General features: G+C 33.0%; 3 protein-coding genes across 9 annotated transcripts in view; 2 read left to right on the forward strand and 1 right to left on the reverse strand.

The window, feature by feature from the left end:
- The window catches only part of Rab14 (RAS oncogene family member Rab14), a 191,256-nt gene that overhangs the window by 85,761 nt on the left and 86,991 nt on the right, over nt 1-18,504 (reverse strand). The window lies entirely within an intron of this gene.
- LOC136981305 (four and a half LIM domains protein 2-like) lies at nt 7,548-10,271 on the forward strand. Its single transcript, XM_067277603.1, has 9 exons — nt 7,548-7,648; nt 8,045-8,130; nt 8,207-8,387; nt 8,456-8,689; nt 8,757-8,972; nt 9,052-9,252; nt 9,313-9,487; nt 9,572-9,928; nt 10,008-10,271. The coding sequence occupies exons 1-9, from the start codon at nt 7,622-7,624 to the stop codon at nt 10,166-10,168; spliced, it is 1,638 nt and encodes a 545-aa protein (XP_067133704.1). The 5' UTR covers nt 7,548-7,621; the 3' UTR covers nt 10,169-10,271.
- Nucleotides 12,889-18,504, forward strand: part of Megf8 (multiple EGF like domains 8) — a 106,104-nt gene continuing 100,488 nt past the window's right edge. For 3 of the 7 annotated variants that reach the window (XM_067277617.1, XM_067277619.1, XM_067277622.1), the window contains exons 1-2: nt 12,911-13,025; nt 15,700-15,737. The gene's annotated coding sequence lies outside the window, so the exon portion shown is untranslated. Of the gene's footprint in view, nt 13,026-15,699; nt 15,738-18,504 lie in introns of all 7 variants that reach the window. The other 4 variants (XM_067277616.1, XM_067277620.1, XM_067277615.1 and 1 more) reach the window with 2 other exon arrangements.

An 18,504-nucleotide genomic window follows, 5' to 3' on the forward strand; every position in this document is an offset into this window, starting at 1 on the left:
TAAGATTGCTTAGGATAACTAATTATATAGGACACAATGATGGTAGATTATATAGAATTAGCAGGTAGGCCCGGCGTTGCTCGTGGCAAAAGTAACGATAGCAAAGATTAAGATTATTACGTTATAGTCAACCTTACCCATTTTCTCAGAAAACAAGAATTAGGTCCCCCTGTTTCCGGACTAATTACAGAATTTTTAGATGGGTCTAAAAATATGTTTGATTTCTCGCAAAAATGAAAAAAACTGCATCTGCGTCTTGCACGTCGCTTTCTCTTAACAATTCCATTACGTATCACTTCCACTGTTGATACTTCCATTGTTACTTAACACTTCCATCAACAATGGAAGTATTAAGCCTTAATCCTGTCCTTCTCCCCCGTGGGGAGAAATTTCGAAAAATCCCTTCTTAGTGTGCGTTCTCGTGATGTACCCTAACTGTGTACCAAATTTCAACTTTCAACTCCACACTGATCGGGCTCTGCGCTGATTATTATTATCATCATCATCATCATCATCATCAACTCATCTCGATTATATATATAGATTTTTAACTACAAAGTAAATACATTTTGGACTATATGTCCCTCATTAGTCCTTTTTATTCAATACACATCTGGTTTAAAACATTAAAAGTTTCATCAAACATTAAAAGATTAAGAGTCCATTTTAAGACATACTTCTCCCTTTCCATCCCTCTTTTTATTTTAATATTACACCTTACTGCACATATACAAGTCGAGCCGAAGGTCACACAGCGACACTTTTACCTTTTCATATTTTACTGGTAGTATTGCATTGCTACTTTTAAATTTTATTTTTTATCAATTTTATATGCATTTATTACATTTTATAATTTACAGGTATTTTGTTTTTATTAACACTTGTAGCATTATTATTTTATTTATGTTTTATATCTTTTACTTGATTTTTAATGCAGTATTTAAGAACACAGTTGTCACCTGCATATTTATAATACACACAGTTACTACCTTCCAGGGAATACTACTTTCACTGTATTTTCACAAACACACAAATATTTAGAACCGTACTCCAAAACTTTTAACTGGATATAATTTGGAATTAAAAGGACCGACAAAGGACAAACAGTCCAAACGCACTTCTTTGTAGTCGACAAAGCGCATATAATCTACCATCCCGTACGATTAGGTTCTTCCAAGCAAGTTTATGTTTACTTCTAACAATTTAAAATGTTTCTTCAATCTTAAACAATAAAATATACACTGTCATTGATTTTAAAAAACTTATCAAAATATCATTACTTGTATAAAATTCATTGCCATAAATCTACTGCCCCTGCTATTTGGTATAAATCAGTTTACAATTTTTTTTTACTTTTCTTGTTGTGTAGAGATAATCAACATTTGGTTAATGTTACCTATGGTACCAAGATGGCGGCTCGTCTCTGATTCCAGCAAATAGAAGGGAAACAGTGGGGACGCACGTTCTAACCTAACCTAACCTAACCTATTCTAATAAATTACCATAATTATTACCAACAAAATTATTAGAATAGGTTAGGTTAGGTTAGAACGTGTCCTCCCACTGTTTCCTTGCTGGAATCAGACAAGCCGCCTCTGGAACCATAGGTGGTAACATTAACCCAACATTTAAAGCAAAGTACTAATGATATTCAGCATCAATAAAATCCAGCCTTTCTGTTAATGTTTGAAATTAAACATCAGTTCAGTTAACAACAAATTATTGCAACACGCATAAAAGATAAACAGACAAAACTATCAAACTATTTTTTGGTATTTTGATTTGATTCTGTAAATATTCTCAATCATTAAAATGAAATTATATCCTTTTACGTAATTCCGCAATTTTCTGAATTAATGGTTTCAGTCTATTATGGAAACAAATCTATGAAGCAAAAAATATGATCACATTCTGTAAACAAAACTGACAACTTTCGTTGATAGTCGAGTCTGATTTATTCATTTTCTTATATTAAATCAGAATTTACCTGATGTTTAAAGCGACGACTTGCTGAATCGTCTTATTTAGCAAACTACTCGATTTCCCTTTTTCAAATTATAAAAATTTTACATTATGACCTCCATCATTTTCCAATCTCTTATCACTTACATTCCCACGCTTAACATTGCACCAAAATGATCGCTAGAGGCGCTGGCTGAGTCAGCTAAACGTTGCCAGACGAACTCACAAAATTTTACACAATTAACATCTAAAACTGCTAAGTAAAAATTTTAATTTAAAAAAATCTATTATAATAAATGTATTTTGCAGTTATTTTTTTTTGTTTAAAATAAGTAGGGTAATTATAAATAAATAATAAGTTTCCGGAGCTCTGTAAAAAAAACTGTTGGACAAATCTCCAACATATTTGGTACACGAGCTGTCCTAAGTTTTTTTCTTTTTTTTTTTAACACTCCTCTGGGCCACCAGTGGTCAAACGGTTCCGTTCGCTGAATAATGGGAGTTCAGTCGCGAGTTCGCGCCTGGCCAAACGGGCTGGCCACGTGGAGTTTTCCGAGTTTTCTCCACGTCTGTAACGCCTGAATAAAGGCCAGTTTCCCTTAAAAAAACCTCTCGAAAGGCATTATTCCTCGCACAACGACCACCATAAACGCATACAACTACCATTACGTGACAGTTATGTCGCACTTTACCCTGGAGCGATATAACGTAGAAGGTCGTGCCCAACTAACCGATAAAAGACAAATAAATTAAATATACTGCGTACGTTTTCTAACGAATTTCGGGTATGAAAGTAGTCGACGGGAGAATAGACTTATTTTGCTCGACCGCGTATTACTTCTTAATCTTATATCAACGAAACGGCAATACCAACTTGGCATTGAAGAAATTATGATATTCAAAAGGTTTACGAAGTTACAACGACATTCATAGCTCGAATGATTATACATAAATTTCAGTGCAGATTTTCGTCATTCTGTATATTTCACAAAAGAACTGCTCAATCCAGTAATTACTTTTGATCCATCATTTAAATAAAACACTAAGCTGCCGTCCTAAACAAAAAGGCCTATCTCATAATCAATTTCGAGAAACTGAAAATTTTATAATATTTTGATCAGGAAAACGTAAAAATAATCTTTAGGCGTTTAACATTATTAAAGCGGTCGTCACGCTATCTGGGATGCGTGAGCGAAAAAATCCTTGAACTTCGAACGTTAAATTTGGACCCTTGTTCAAACGATGATTTTATTTAACTCTTCGGCCCTGTGGGCACTAAGAGGGCTTTTTTAGCAAGCCCTCTTAGCAAGCCCATTATGAGTTCAGCCAGTCCTCATAGCAAGCCCATTATGAGTTCGACCAGGCCCACAATGGGCGGCCGAGTGGTGAGGGACGGGGCCCGACATATCCGAACGCCCCCCGAAAATTTCCTGAGGATTTTCGACTCGTCTGGATTTGATTCCGGGTCCCCCAGAGCAGTAGGTCGTCACCTTGATCGCTCGACCATCTGGCCTATTGAAACGATGCTTCTACGTTTGAACTTCATGCACCCTGAAAAACTTGTGCTCGCTGCGTAAACGCTATCTGTTATGTGCCCAAGTGATTTCTCGCTTTCGCTATGAAAGTTCGTGTGTTTTCGATGCTTTTTCCATCTTTTTATTTTTGGTTTGTTTGGTTATATATATTTTTTCTGTCTTTAACATCTCCAAGAGGATTATGTGTGAAAAAACTAAGCGACTGCATACACTGACCTTAATTAAGAAACGGAACATGACCACCAGGGACGTGCGGTAGATTTTCTCAGTATGATGCAAATCTTCTAAATGCCGCCGTAAAATGCTGTTTATGCCGTTCCTTAAATGCTGCTTATGCCGTTCCCCTTACGGTGCTGCCTGATTCGGCCGCCTTTTTGTATGACCACTCCTCACTAAATACAGTAAATACAATTTTCAATTTATTTTATTTATTGTTTTCATGCTTTAATTTGTGTTCTTTTTTATTTTAAATTACATGTATTTGCTGTTTCACGTTTATCGAAGGAGTCAGGGTCGCATTAATTCGCTTTCCATTATTTTTAATGGAGAAAATTGATTTGGACTTGGAATGATTCAATGTTCGAAGGGCCTCCTGAAACGAATTAAATTCGAAATTCGAGGCAGTATTGTATATGTTTTAAGACGACAAATCGAGATATGTCTATATTGTATATTTTATCGAAATAGGTCTATGTATAACGATATGAGATACCACCATATTTCTTAAGAAAATTAACTGTTAATATTTCTCTCACCCAGCATCATTTTTTTTTCTCAATAAATAAACAAATGTATTTAACGACAGAATATCGGAAGCGGCCATTTTGTTTTTCGAGATGACATTTTCTCTCTCTTGCAAATGATTGGCTGCTTAGAATTCGCAATCGCTTCTCGCTTTTGGTTGTATGGGTCAATTTCGCCAAGCGAATAAAACTCGTTTTTCGCATTTCTCATTCGCTTTCGTTATTCTCTCAGTGTGAACTAAGCATTAGTAATAAACTGTTTTGAATTTTAATTAGGTGGCGCCACTTGTTCTTTTTAAAAAAATTGACAGTTACGTTACGTATTTGAGAAGAAAACGGAGGATGGAAGAACTGGTAAAGTATATTTTCTATTGAACGAATTGAAACTTGTTTTTTATGTACTTTGCTGTATTTTATTCATAAAAGTGTATACGATCTGGAAATACTATATATGAATTTCAAACATTGTTTAGAACAATTACTTTTACTATTACTCAGACACCTTATGTCTCTGAGAAATTAGTAATATATTGCAAACGTTTTCCACCTGTTCAACAGGTCATCTTCAGGCAATTTAACTTTTGGAATGTTATCTTGCACAGGTTCTAGGTTCGAATGTATATGCGCGACATATTTCAAATTTTTTTTTTTTTTTTTTAAACCGTTGGAACATTCCATGTAAAATAACAATAATAAAATTAATTAAATAAGCTTACGGATCCACTAAATAATAACTTGAAGGACGTAAGCTAACACAAAATGCACTAACAAACAATATATATCTATGTTTTATATGGGATGAGCATATGCTGTATAATTGATTATATGTAGTGTTTGTCAATCATGAATTTCCACGCTGTTGGCAAATTCGTGGCGTCTTTATAGTTTAAACATCTACCTGTTGTCCCTGATCTGTATATTTCAAATTTTTCCATGGTTAATTTTAACGATGGTGAGCGTACTTGTTTGATAACTTTGGCTTCATTCCAATTAATTACTGATCCCTCTGTTTGTGCCATTCTAGATAAGGTGGTACTGCAGTGTCCTTTACTGATGTCATACATATGTTCTTTTAGCCTTTTGTTTAACACTTGAAGATTCCAAACGCATGTAAGGTAAACTTCACTTTTAATCATAAACAGTGAATCGAACTTAATTTTTTTTCACATTTGTTTATGAAAAAACTCGGGTGTACTATAGATTACTCCCTATGGAATTTCAGGACTTTGATTATATATTTGAACTCAGGGGACCGAGACGAGTTCAACGGTACCCTATTTTTGGACCGGAGACGAAAAATAAAAAAGTTATCACACTTTTTAAGTTACCATACTTTTTTAATGCTCTCATGCAGACGGCACCGTAGTTGCTAGTATTGCCATCTTGCGGTAAAGACTGCAAACCATGACGTCGGACTACGGTCATCTCCCGGAGCGTTAAACACGCGATACGAGAGCGGAGAGAGCGACGCGACTTCCGATCATTGCGCGATCGCCATTTCGGTTAATGTTACGTATGGCAGCGAACATGGCGGCCCGAGTGACCTCTCGTATGGGCGCCACTACACGCCGCCATGTGCTAAACTAGTGATCGATTCACGGTAGTTCTTGAACAAAGTAAAAAAAAGGGGGGAACGTTTACTAAAGGCAATTTTAACGGCAAGCGACGGGACTCCCGATCGCGATAGCGAGGCCGACTTAGCGGAGAGCGACGCGACTCTCTATCATCGCGCGATCGCCGGAAAAAAGTATGATAACTTTTATTTTTCGTCTCCGGTCCAAAAGTAGAGTATCGTTGAACTCGTCTCGGTCCTCTGAGTTCAGATATATACCCAAACACACGAAATTCCATAGGGAGTAATCTATAGTATTACCCAAAAACTCATCTAAAGCTATTGAACCTTACAATAAAAAAATTATTGTAAACATTTTATACAACAAATAATTGAAATTTACCAATAAAAATACTTTCAGCCGTTTATTTTTCCAAAAATAATTCTATTTTCATTAATTTGTACAGAAAGTAATTTCTTCATGCGAGCAGCCATACTGAATTAGCGCAAAGCTGAACAGCGAACTAGCTAGCACTTCCAGCTTACTAATTTCGTTAAAAATGACGTCACACAACTCCAATGAACGCCAATGAACGCGGCGCTCGGACAAAAGTACACAGGTTGAGTCTGCTGACAGTAAAATTAGCTCAGAAGTAAACGCATCCAATATTCTTATAAACGGTAAAAACCTTTATTAAGCCTACGAAATAACTAGGCTACTACAAATGGATGGAACTTTTGCAATCGTGGTCTGTATTTAGAGGCCGATTATGACCTACTATCTAATGCGCGCGTTCGAAGGATCCTGTTTAGCGCGCGAGTCAACTTGTCAGACTCGCGCGAATCAGACGACCGCCAGGAGCATAGTTGTCAAGATAATGGTGACGTTTCGACTTGTATATATCGCACGCTCGTAATGGTAAGAACCGAGCGCTTGGCTGGTACTTTAACTACCTCGGCCATCTGATTGTCTCCAAACACAGTACAAATTAGTGCAAAGCAAATACAATTGAGTGTAATGTTTGAAAAAAACATTGCGATTTCTAGACATGCCTAGATAGGTTTAATTTAATTTGCTGAATGCTAATAGATGCAAGTTTTATGCTATTGCACTTATTGTTCGTATGCAGGATTGTGGCATTTAAATAGTAATGTTACTAGCAAGTGTTTTACTACAAGATGTCCTTTCTCGTGGCCGTGTGACCGAGGCGATAGACCTTCCGGGTCTCCAGGATTCGATCCCAAGATGGGATCCTGCAAACCACTCTAACAATTTCTCATGTCAGGCTGTCTCGGATATATTGAGTTCCGTCCCTCACGATTCGGCCGTCTGTAGGCACTTTTTGTTTTTTTACTCTTTTCGCCCTGTGGGCACTAAGAGATCCTCTTTTCGTAAGACCATTATGGGTTCGGCCAGGCCGGACCAACCTCTGGGGGACCCGTTCGGACTCGAACCCGGGTCCCCCAGAGCGGTAAGCTGCCACCTTGACCGCTCGGACATCCGGCCTTCTCCTGTGGGCACTAAGACTCTCACAGGATGGAAAAAGACTAAAAATAAAATAAAATAATAATAAATAGAAATACACGAAAAAAGTTGGGAAATTACGAAGATTAGAGTGTGATATTTTTAACGCTTACTTTACAGTTATAATGAATTTCGAACTTTTCATTGTTAAGCATTGATTGAAATATCAATATAACAATTAGCAAACAGCACTGCGTGCAATAACAACAAATAACAATCAGAAAACAATCAAAAAACTTTTAGTCGGTTTCTTTTTGCTTGTATATAAAAGTGAAGTTTTTGTTAAACAAGCAGATTAAGGATAATGGAGAGAAGGGATGATAGAATCTCGGTAGGCTTCATTTATTTAACTCTAATTCCGTAATTATTTATATATAATTTTTTTCTAACTTTCCCCCCTGTGAGTAATAAGTGGATCTCTTTTGGCAAGCCCTTTATGGGTTCCGCTAGATCTGTAATGGGGTGGTCGGATGGTGAGGGACGGGGACCGAAATATCAGGTCGCACTATCCCCCGAAAAATTCCTGGGTATTTTTCGACCCGACCGAATTCGACCCCGGGTCTCCCTGATCGGTAGGCTGCCACCTTGACCGCTCGGTCATCAGGCTGTCAACTATTTATATTAATGATATTTAAATTGGGATTTGTAAGATTTTTGTCAATAATTCATGAAAAACTGCTGATTTATTATTTATATATAAGTTTTTGCTATTATTTTATTTTCGAAGGACGTATTAATTCAAGAAATAGATGAGGGGCAACGATGTTTAGACTGCAAAAATAATTGCATAGGATTCAAACCACATCCATGGAGGTGAAGTATTGTTGCTGCCGCAATTTTTTTTTTATAATTATACAGATTATATTATGAATAATAACTTTTCTTATAGAACTATCTGCGATAACTGTAAATGCGAACGTGAATGTCATGATATCTATCATAATGATATTGTGAACGTCCGAGATAGAATAGGTCTGAAAGATCCACGACAATCGAACAAATCGTCATTTAAACGGAATGCCTTGGAAGAAGGATACGCCTGGATGCCATCTGATTTATCTAAGGATAAAGTAAATTTCTTGTTTTTGGTATTAGAAAACTATGATTTTATATCATTAAACATCTTCTAAAATTATAGATCCAAGAATACTTTGTTCAAATTCCCTCTCAAAAAGTACCTCGGCTCGGAACTCTTGGGGAGAAATATCGTGAAAAACAACTCATCGCTCAACTACCCAAGCAAGATTTTTCTCCGCGTTATTGTAAATTTTTAGGAAAGGAATATCAACAACAATATGCAGATTTCATCAAAGAACGACAGAGAACCGCACTTGACATTGCCTATGTCAAAAGCATTTCGGAACAGACATTTGTGAGAATAAACAGTATTTGTTTTAAAATCTTTTTATTCTTTACTATAAATAATTATTATTTTTAAGGAATGTTATCAATGTGAAGGGAGTATGATTTCTGGAGATATAGCAGTGATTGCTCCTAGATTAGGTGAGAGATATCCTTTCCATCCATCTTGTTTCGTCTGTTTTGTTTGTAAAGAGCTGCTGGTGGATTTGGCTTGCTGCATAAAGGATAAAAAGATATATTGCGAACGTCATTACGCGGAACAGATCCGACCCCGGTGTGCAGCCTGCGATGAGGTCGATGAAGTTATCAATTTTTTCTAAGCTTTATCATGAATCTAGAATATCAAAATAATTTTTTGCCGTTAAATTTTAGTTAATCTTTGCCGGAGAATACACCAAAGCCATGTCCAAAGATTGGCACACTACTCATTTCTGCTGCTGGAAATGTGACGATTCTCTGACAGGACAACGATATGTATTGCGTGACGAGCATCCCTATTGTGTTCGTTGCTATGAGAGATTGTTCTCCAACACCTGTGACGAGTGTGGGCGTTCCATTGGTGTAGATTCGAAGGTAAAATCATCGCAAATTTTTTTTACAAAAATTTGTAATTAAGTCTAACATTTTTTCCAGGATCTTTCTTATAAGGGTAAACATTGGCACGAAAATTGCTTTTTATGCAGCAAGTGCAATAATTCATTGATAAACAAACCTTTCGGTTCAAAAGCTGATAAAGTTTATTGCACAAGTTGTTACGACGCTGCTTTTGCTATCAGATGCGATGAATGTGGAGAAATATTTCGTGCAGGTAAAAAATATTGCTAATTTGGAATCGTTAACAGTTTTCCATTATTAACGTAATTAGACTCATCAAATTTGATCATTGTTACAGGTACAAAGAAAATGGAATATAAGGGAAAACAGTGGCACGAACAATGTTTCTGTTGCGTCGTTTGCAAAAATCCCATTGGAACTAAAAGCTTTATCCCCAGAGATAATGATATTTTTTGCACCACATGCTACGAGCAGAAGTTTTCTACACGTTGCATCAAATGTAACCAAATAATAACTACGGGTGGTGTCACATATCGCAACGAACCGTGGCATCGGGAATGTTTCTGTTGCATAAATTGCCAAACGTGTCTAGCTGGAGAGCGTTTTACTTCGAAAGACGAAAAACCATACTGTGCCGAATGTTTCGGAGAATTATTTGCCAAGAGATGCTACGCTTGCAACAGTCCTATTACAGGTCGGTTTCTCTAATTCGTGTTAGTAGATTAATAATCATAATTATCGTAAGTGAAGTATCAAATCTACTTATCTTCTAGGCATCGGAGGAACACGCTTTATATCTTTTGAAGATCGAAATTGGCACAACGATTGTTTTCTGTGCGGCATGTGTAAAAGATCAATGGTTGGAAAAGGCTTCATCTTCGATGGATCTGACATCTTATGTCCCGAATGCGCCAAACAAAAGTTCTCCGTATAAATTAATTGGATTAATTCTAAAATAAACAATTTAACAAAAATTATACAAAACTCAACTGAGTTAGGAAGAAATTTCAGAAGCTCAATTTTCTAAACTTGATTTATTTTGGTATAACAAAATTTTTTGATTCTAATTTAGTTTGTAGCTGATAAATTTTTTAAAATGAACTTGCAAAATAAATAAATAAATAATTTACAAAAAATAAACTACAAAATTTTACTATGAATAAATTGTTTTTGTTTTACTTTTCATTATATAATTTTCGAGTACACTTTTTAATAGCTAAATATACAATATAACAAAATATTTTACTTTACACGGTTATGAAAGCCGTGAACCCATCAATGACCGAGTGCATAGACCAGGGGTCCCCAACCTTTTTATACCTAAGAGCACATTCTAGAATACCGGCCGGACGACGGGCACCATTTATTTTTTCAAGGTAAATTTATAATGGACATAGTTAATAATACATACACATAATGTACAGAAAACATTTAATTCCAAAAATGTAATAAAACCCAAAGTGTATTGATGTTTCGTTGAAAAAGTCGAGTACAAAATCAAATTTAAATTTATTATAAACTGCTGATAAGTAATTTACGATTGTCCCTCCTGTGATTTATTAATTCTAAAACTGAAATAATTTGTTAAATACATTCTATTATTAATATTTTAAGACAAACAGGGACCACCATTTATTAGTTTTGTGTTCCAGACAATACATTCCTGGCGATCGACCTTCCTTTCTAGGCTGGAAAGGAGTGGAAAGATAATGGGGATCGTGTAAATCTCTAGCGACGATTTTACACGTTATTGGCATTTACAATTTCTTTATAAAACTCGTCTGTATCCACAAGATTATGCTTTCTGCCATTTTATAATATTTAAAAATATAACAAATATTTTAATTAAATATAATAATAGATGGCGCCACCAAACTTTTTAATGTGACCGAGAAATTGATGGTTTATTTTTCAATGAAGAAAGTTAATGAAATTAAAAGTATTAAAATTCCAGCAACAAGGGAAATCTTTAATTTAAAATAACGCCTTTCAAACACAACTGAAGTGCACTATATACAATACATGGTGTTTCCATCATACATATAAGTAAAAGTACAGTGGGTAATCGGTTAATTAACAGAAGAAAAGTATGGCGAGTGGTCAAAAAGTGACCACTAAGGTTTTTAGCATTTTTTGATTCAGGGAACCTTAAAATTTGGGTTTTGCTGTGTGTGTGTGGGAAACGATTTTGTTCACCCACTGTGAAGTTTAATAAAGAACTTAACCCAAATAAAATTCTACACATTATCTGCAGAGAGTTAAAGAAATTCTTGAAACATACGTATTAAAATATTTACTTCAGATACATTATGCAGATTATTAATAGTTCATTTGAAAAAATTTGTGATATTCTGCAGTTTTTCTGACATTATTTGTTATGGAGTATGGAATATTACTGTAGCAATGGTATTACTTTATTTAAAATATTTGAAATCACTTTTGAAAGCTTTTAAATGCTACTAGTTGATGTCAGTTACCAAGAAAATATATTAAATGAGAACAAACGACAAATAATCTGCCATTATTTAGTTTTTTCAAGGGAACCATTAACTAATAAAAATGTCTTTGAATTGTTATTATATGTTATGTTACGCTATGTTATTATATGTTGAATTATTATTACATTGTATTATATTAAAATATTTTTCAAAAATTTAAAGTAAAAACACTCGATAGCTGTGATCCGTTTTGATAACGTATATTAATTGGTTTGAAATGAAAATACGAATATTTGAAAGAAGCTTAATAATTCTCATAAATAGTAATTTCATCAACTGATATTAATTCATATCATTTCATGTTATGCGGTAAGTTTTCTTTAACTCTTTCCGCCCCGTGGGAACTAAGAAGGCCTCTTTTTTAGCAAGCCCATTGTGGGTTCGGCTAGGCCCATAATGGGGCGACCGGGTAGTGAGGGACGGGGCCCGACATATTCGAACGGGCCAACTCCCGAAAAATTTCTGGGGGTTTTTTGACCCGTCGGATTCGATTTCGGGTCCCCAGAGCGGTACGCTGCCACCTGACCTCTCGGCCATCCGGCAGTCAAATTATGCGGTAAGTTAAAACCAACGAAAAACTACTTCAGAAATATCATCATATTTTTACTAGGAGAAAGCGGATATTGTTTTTTTTTCAACTAAAACTATATAAATGTATTTCATATTCCTTAAAAGACAAAGTTAAATAACATATAAAACACTTATTTATCCGTGAAACGTGTAACCGGGGTTTATAATTAATTTATATTATTGAAGGCGAAAACCAGACAATTCGTCGGCATTTTAAACGCAATACGACCAGAAACCTCCGATGACACGGCGGACAAATTGCATCAGAGAGATTATATATATCTCAATACAGAACCGCCGTTCTAGTTATACTTCTTCCAGCTGTCAGCACCTTGACATTTAAATTTTAGCGCTAAAAATGTATAAATTAACCCATTCTTCATTGGTTACTTTTGATGCCTAAATTCTTCAAATCTGGCAACATTTAAAAATTTACGCTTATTTATTCCACTTTAGTAAGAAATAAATTTACACATTATACAATATCTTAATATATATTAATATTAAAAAATTAATATTTGATAATAATAAATGAATACGAGACATTTTAAAAATAATTTATAATATTGGTTAAATGTGAAACCAACTAAGTGTTACGGCACTTGAGAGATTCCGTAATTTCATGTCCATCTGAATCCATCCGTTCCCTATTTCTGTGAACGAAGTGGTTGTCTTAATTATTGCAACATTTATTGTTAAAAATGGCAATCGATCGGAAAAAATGTAAGTTAAACTAATAAAAAAACTCTTAACATTTAATATAAATCAATTTGACGCATACGTTAATGGCATCTGGCTTGTTATTGTTCAAGTGTTTCTTGCTACATTTATCAATGACAATTCATTCATTACTCAACGCAACATCAAAACAAATCATCAAAAACTACAAAAATCAATCAAAACAAACACAAAATAAGCCAACATTTTAAAAAGAAATATTACACAACTTTCTTTTTTTATTACCATCATTTTATTTCTTGATAACTTTAATCATTTTTTAAAATTTGTCAATAATTCGTCGTCGTTTATAGCAAAGACGTCTTTAAAATACATTGTAATGCAAAAATATCGGCAAAAAATGAAATATGTCGCATTTTAAAAAATATGTAATCAAAACAATAAACATATATCTTCATCTTAAGCTTTTGCTTTTAAGTGTAATAATAGAAATAGAACTCGGTATGCCCTAATTTCTTTATTTCTTCCATAGAATGTAATTTAATTGTTTATAGAAGAATTGTATTACGGTTTAGAATTTAAAAGTTTTCATTTCCTTCTTACTAGTTGAAATGTTAGGCATTTTTAAATTGTAATTTCACAAATAAATCATTTGGAACCTTAATTTTGATTTGCTCTTCTCTAATATTATGTAACTCTTATTTTAAATTAAAATGTTTTTATTTTTAATGAGAAGAAAAATTTCTTAGAATAATTACTACGTTATTGTTAGTAATTATTCTAGTAATTTTTGTTTCCCGTTGAACGAAACGTTGCGGTTGTGGCCTGCGTTTTTGTCGTTCGTGTGATTTAGAGATCTTCGAGAGTGTATTTTAAATTTCTTTAATTAGACATCGATGATAAATAAATTACTCCTTTAAGATTATAAAGTTATAATAGCCAAAAACAATTATCGTATTAAAAGTTAACTGGATTAAAAGAAGTGATTCGTGTTTGATGAAGATAAAATGTCAGAAACGTTTGTATAAATGATTCTTTTAGCACTCTTCTAGAGTAGTTAGTTTGTATAAAAAACTTTAAAATGTATAAAATGGTCAGAAAATGAAGTTTTATAATTTATTCTCTTAACATTTAAAATGTATAAAATGTTTATATTTTAATATTTAGGAAAACATTAATTTTTATAATATTTTTATGTTTTAAGTATAAGTCAGTAGATGAGAATATATTTTGGAAATTAGTTTTTTTTAAAAATATATTCTTACTTGTTTATGAAATAATTATTTCGTGTTAAATTTTCACTATCATTTGTTTACACATTGAAAATCTAATACGATAGTCTGTGAAAATTATAAGTAGATATTCGAGTAAATAAATTAAGTGCTCAAATTATGATTAAAGAATTATAATAGATTTACTGTATGAATCTATATATATAAACACAAAGCTATAGGTGCAATAGAACTGTGATTCAACATTTTCTCAAGTTTTCTTCTAAAGCCATTTTTTATTGTAACATTATGTACTATGGTATTCACATATAAGTTGGTTAGATAATTAGGATTTCAAATATTTTAGAATTATTATGGAAATAAAATTTCTTTTTTTGTAAAAACTTAATTATCAATAACAATAATAATAATACTTAATTATGTATAATCATAAAGGAATCTGGAAGGTTACATTACAAGTCAAAGATACTCTATGTTTTACTCGGGAAATGTAAGAAGATAGTTTTATCCAAATAACTTACAGAAAAATTATTATTTAATTTTGAATCCCTTAAATTAATATATGCAATATTTATGAATTATTAAATATGTTAAGAATGAATATAAAATTGAAGAATGTCAAAATAGTCATAATATGGTGCTCATTAAAGTGACACTTATTTCCTGATGAGATATATCAATTTGTTCAATTTCTGCAATTAGCCTCTTCATATTTTTATCCTTCCAATTAAAAATTCTATAAATATAAATTGCAGTGAAATTAATTTGTATTTCTATCTGATGGTCTGATTATTAGAGGTGAATTGAATATACATTATGTTCTATCAAAATCTCAGATAAATGGAAATTTACAAATAAATGCATTAACTTTCTATAGCTTACTGTATACTGCTTATGGAACATAATTAAATTATGTCTTCAAAAAAAAAAATAATAATAAAACTACATAATTACTGACAAACCAGCATGAAGAACTGTAGATTTAATTAAATGAAAAACAAATGTTTTCCATCTTTAACAGTCATCCTCAGGTTTACATCACATAGAACTAATAGAATGTGTGTTTTTAAAAAGAAGAAAAATTTAAAAATGCTCTCTATGCAGTTGCTAGTGGCTTCATTTCTTTAAAATTAATTGCCATCCCTCTTTTAAATGTTTTGAATATTTCAGTCTTTCGAGAAATTTCGTGGAGATTGTATAAATTATGTTTTTATTTATAATTTTGATTTTTGTGATTAGTTCAATAATTTAGTGAAAACATAAGATACTGATAATATATTGAATGAAATGATTATTATATTGGTAAATTTTATTTATATTTATATAAAATTCTGATGACTTATTGGTGTAATTAATCTGCAGATACAGTGTTAATTTTGTCTGTCTAAATCCCTGAAATTATTATGTAATGCTATGTAATAAATTAAACCTTTAATAATTTTATTAATAAATTCTTTCCTTATTAATTATATTTTGTTATATTTTAGGAAACTTTATAAAATAGAGATATAAATCATATCAGAAGGTAATTATCTACTAATATATATCAGACTTGATCTTTATTTGATGTATCTAGGTATTCATTGGCTATCAATTTTTCTCTGAAAGTATTTTAATAATTTTTAGTTAGAGTAAAATTAATTAACACAATCAATTATTTATTGTGAGATTGTCACAATGAGCTACAATTTTTAATCATATTTTTAATTTTTTTAATTTAAAATATATGCTCTCCACCTCAAATTAGTAGTGGCTTGCCCCTGTACATCATACTTTTCCTTTAACAATACAGTTGTGCTGGTCAACTATCTAGCATCTTTTGGAGGAAAATTTTGGAATTGAAATAACATGACTTCCAGTTTGCATTGGAAGTTTGTATATAGTTAATTGGGTCCTCCTGCCCCTAAGATTTCCATATCTGGCCTCGTTTTTCATTTAACTCCATTCTCAAGATTAAGGAAAGACAGACGGACAACAGTAGGAATTTGTAAGTCTACAAGTTTTTCAAATTGCAGCTCAAAAGTTCACTTTTCAAAGATTTTTCCTTTTGATATTAAGAATAATATTTTTGAGTTTAATCACTTTAATAGACATAGAAAAGAAGCAAAAATGATTATGATAATATCTACATACAAAGTAATATTTTAATGGAAAAGGAATAAGAATACAGTTAACTCACATTAATACAAATTGTTAGGAGAACAATAGTTAGTTCACTTCATTGAAAATTTATATTAATGATTTTCAGGGTCAAGGTTAAGGTTGTATAATTTATGGAGTTATGGATTAATAGGCAATTGAAATATCTAAATTATATTTTGAATTAATTTACTAAATAAATTTAAATATAATTAAATTTATCTACAAAAACAAATTAATATTCTAAATGATTTTCAAATCAAACAAAATGAGGAGACAGTATTTGCCATTTAAGTGTTGAACAGTATATCAGAGTGGTTAAACAAAACAAAGCTAAAAGAAATCCATGATTTTTTTTTGTTGAAGATTGCTCAAGAAAGTAAACAATAGTTTTTGGAGTCAAAAGAGTAAACAAGGTGCCAAATTTAGTGTAAAGTAGCCAAACCTGGCATCACTGTATGCATCTCTGATATGCAAACTAGCACATGTTTGCATGGGGACCACATCCATTTAATGGGATGGGTGCCCTTAAACTTTAACCTTTATTTTCTGAACATGATAGAATTGTCTGCTAAAATGAATGTTTGATGTTTGAATTTCTCTACAATCAGAAGTTGAACTCGTCTTTACTTACTAGAAGAAAATCTGTTTTACTCAAAATAGAACATTTATTAAAGTGTTATTTTGCTTTTTACACTTTTCTATGTGAATAATAAAATCATTATTAGAAATAATCATTACTTCTGGGGGTTGTGAAGGTAATTTACAGTTATGTTTAATGAATTCTAGTAAAATTTTTATTTGTTTTATTTCCTGAAAATTAACATTGTGACATATTTTGCCAGGGCAATGGCAAAATTTGCTTTAACCAAAGAGAATTGGTGTTCACATTAAGATGAGGATTTTGTTTTACAGTCACCTGACTGTAAAACAAAATATTTTTGTCTAAATTTAATTCTCAAGCATGATCTGTACGTGGATTCTATATATGTTACTACTCTGTGGAATTGTCATGTAGTGGAATGCGGTATACTCCTGGTGTTTAAGCGTCCTCAGTGCCATCCTTTGTGTTAGACAGAAGGAGGAAAATGTTGGATTTCCTTTTGTATGTTATATATATGTTTAAATCTTTTGAAATTCTTCTGTATAAGTGATGAAGGGACAGTTTGTAGCTTAGGACTACCCAAATAGCTTCTGTTGGTATTGGTGTTGGATGACATAGCGAAATGTTTAGATGATAGAGTGTTGATAAATGTGCAGCTGTATCCATGATTGGATGCAATTTGTTTCAGATGTTCTAGTTCCTTGCTGGTATCTGACATCTTCATAGAATGCGAGTAGGCTCTTGCTACCAGTATGTGGAAGGTGAACGCTTTATAGTACCATGGGTCAGCTGAATTGGCTGGTATGAATGGGGGGGATGTAAGTAGATTTGCGGTAAATTGTGGTGTTGAATTTATTATCTGCTATTTGAATCTTGATGCCTAAGAAATTAACATTGGTGTAGCTCTCTTGATCCAATTTTAGTGTTAATCCGTAGTTGTTATTATTAAACACCTTTAACACATCCCAATATCCAGTCTACTTCTCCATACAATTAAAATGTCATTAATGTATTGGGTTAAATAAGGATATTATGTTTGATGTTTATTAAGAACCGCTCTTCCAGTTGTCGCAAGACAAGTTCACAGAAATTGCCTGAAATGGGGCTACCCATAGGTACCCTTTTTTTGGATGTAATAAGAATGTTGGGGATCTGGCTTTGTCAATCACAGAATGTAATTGTTGACCAGGTTTGTGTGTTTTGGCAAAGGCAAACAGATGGGGGGTGTCCGGGGAGCTGAGTAATGTGTGTTGCAGGCCTAGTGCTGTCGCAAGGTCAGTGCATGTGAACCTACTAACATGACTTTGTAGTTTCATTATATATGAGGCATCCGAGAGCTGACATTGCATGTTTACTATGTACTGTTGCAATAGATTGACATAGACAGACCTCTTCATGATCACAATTGCCTTACTTTTATCAGCTTTGACCAATGTGATGTCATGGGATCTGATACTTAACTTTCAGCTGATGTTTGTGTTCTTCAATAACAAAAAGTGCCTTCCATCAAAGATAGTCCTTGCGTGTGTCTGGACATTTATTATTTCCA

This window comes from Centruroides vittatus, unplaced genomic scaffold (genome assembly GCF_030686945.1).
Source record: "Centruroides vittatus isolate TY-2023 unplaced genomic scaffold, ASM3068694v2 contig_751, whole genome shotgun sequence".
In the NCBI taxonomy this organism is placed as follows: domain Eukaryota; kingdom Metazoa; phylum Arthropoda; class Arachnida; order Scorpiones; family Buthidae; genus Centruroides; species Centruroides vittatus.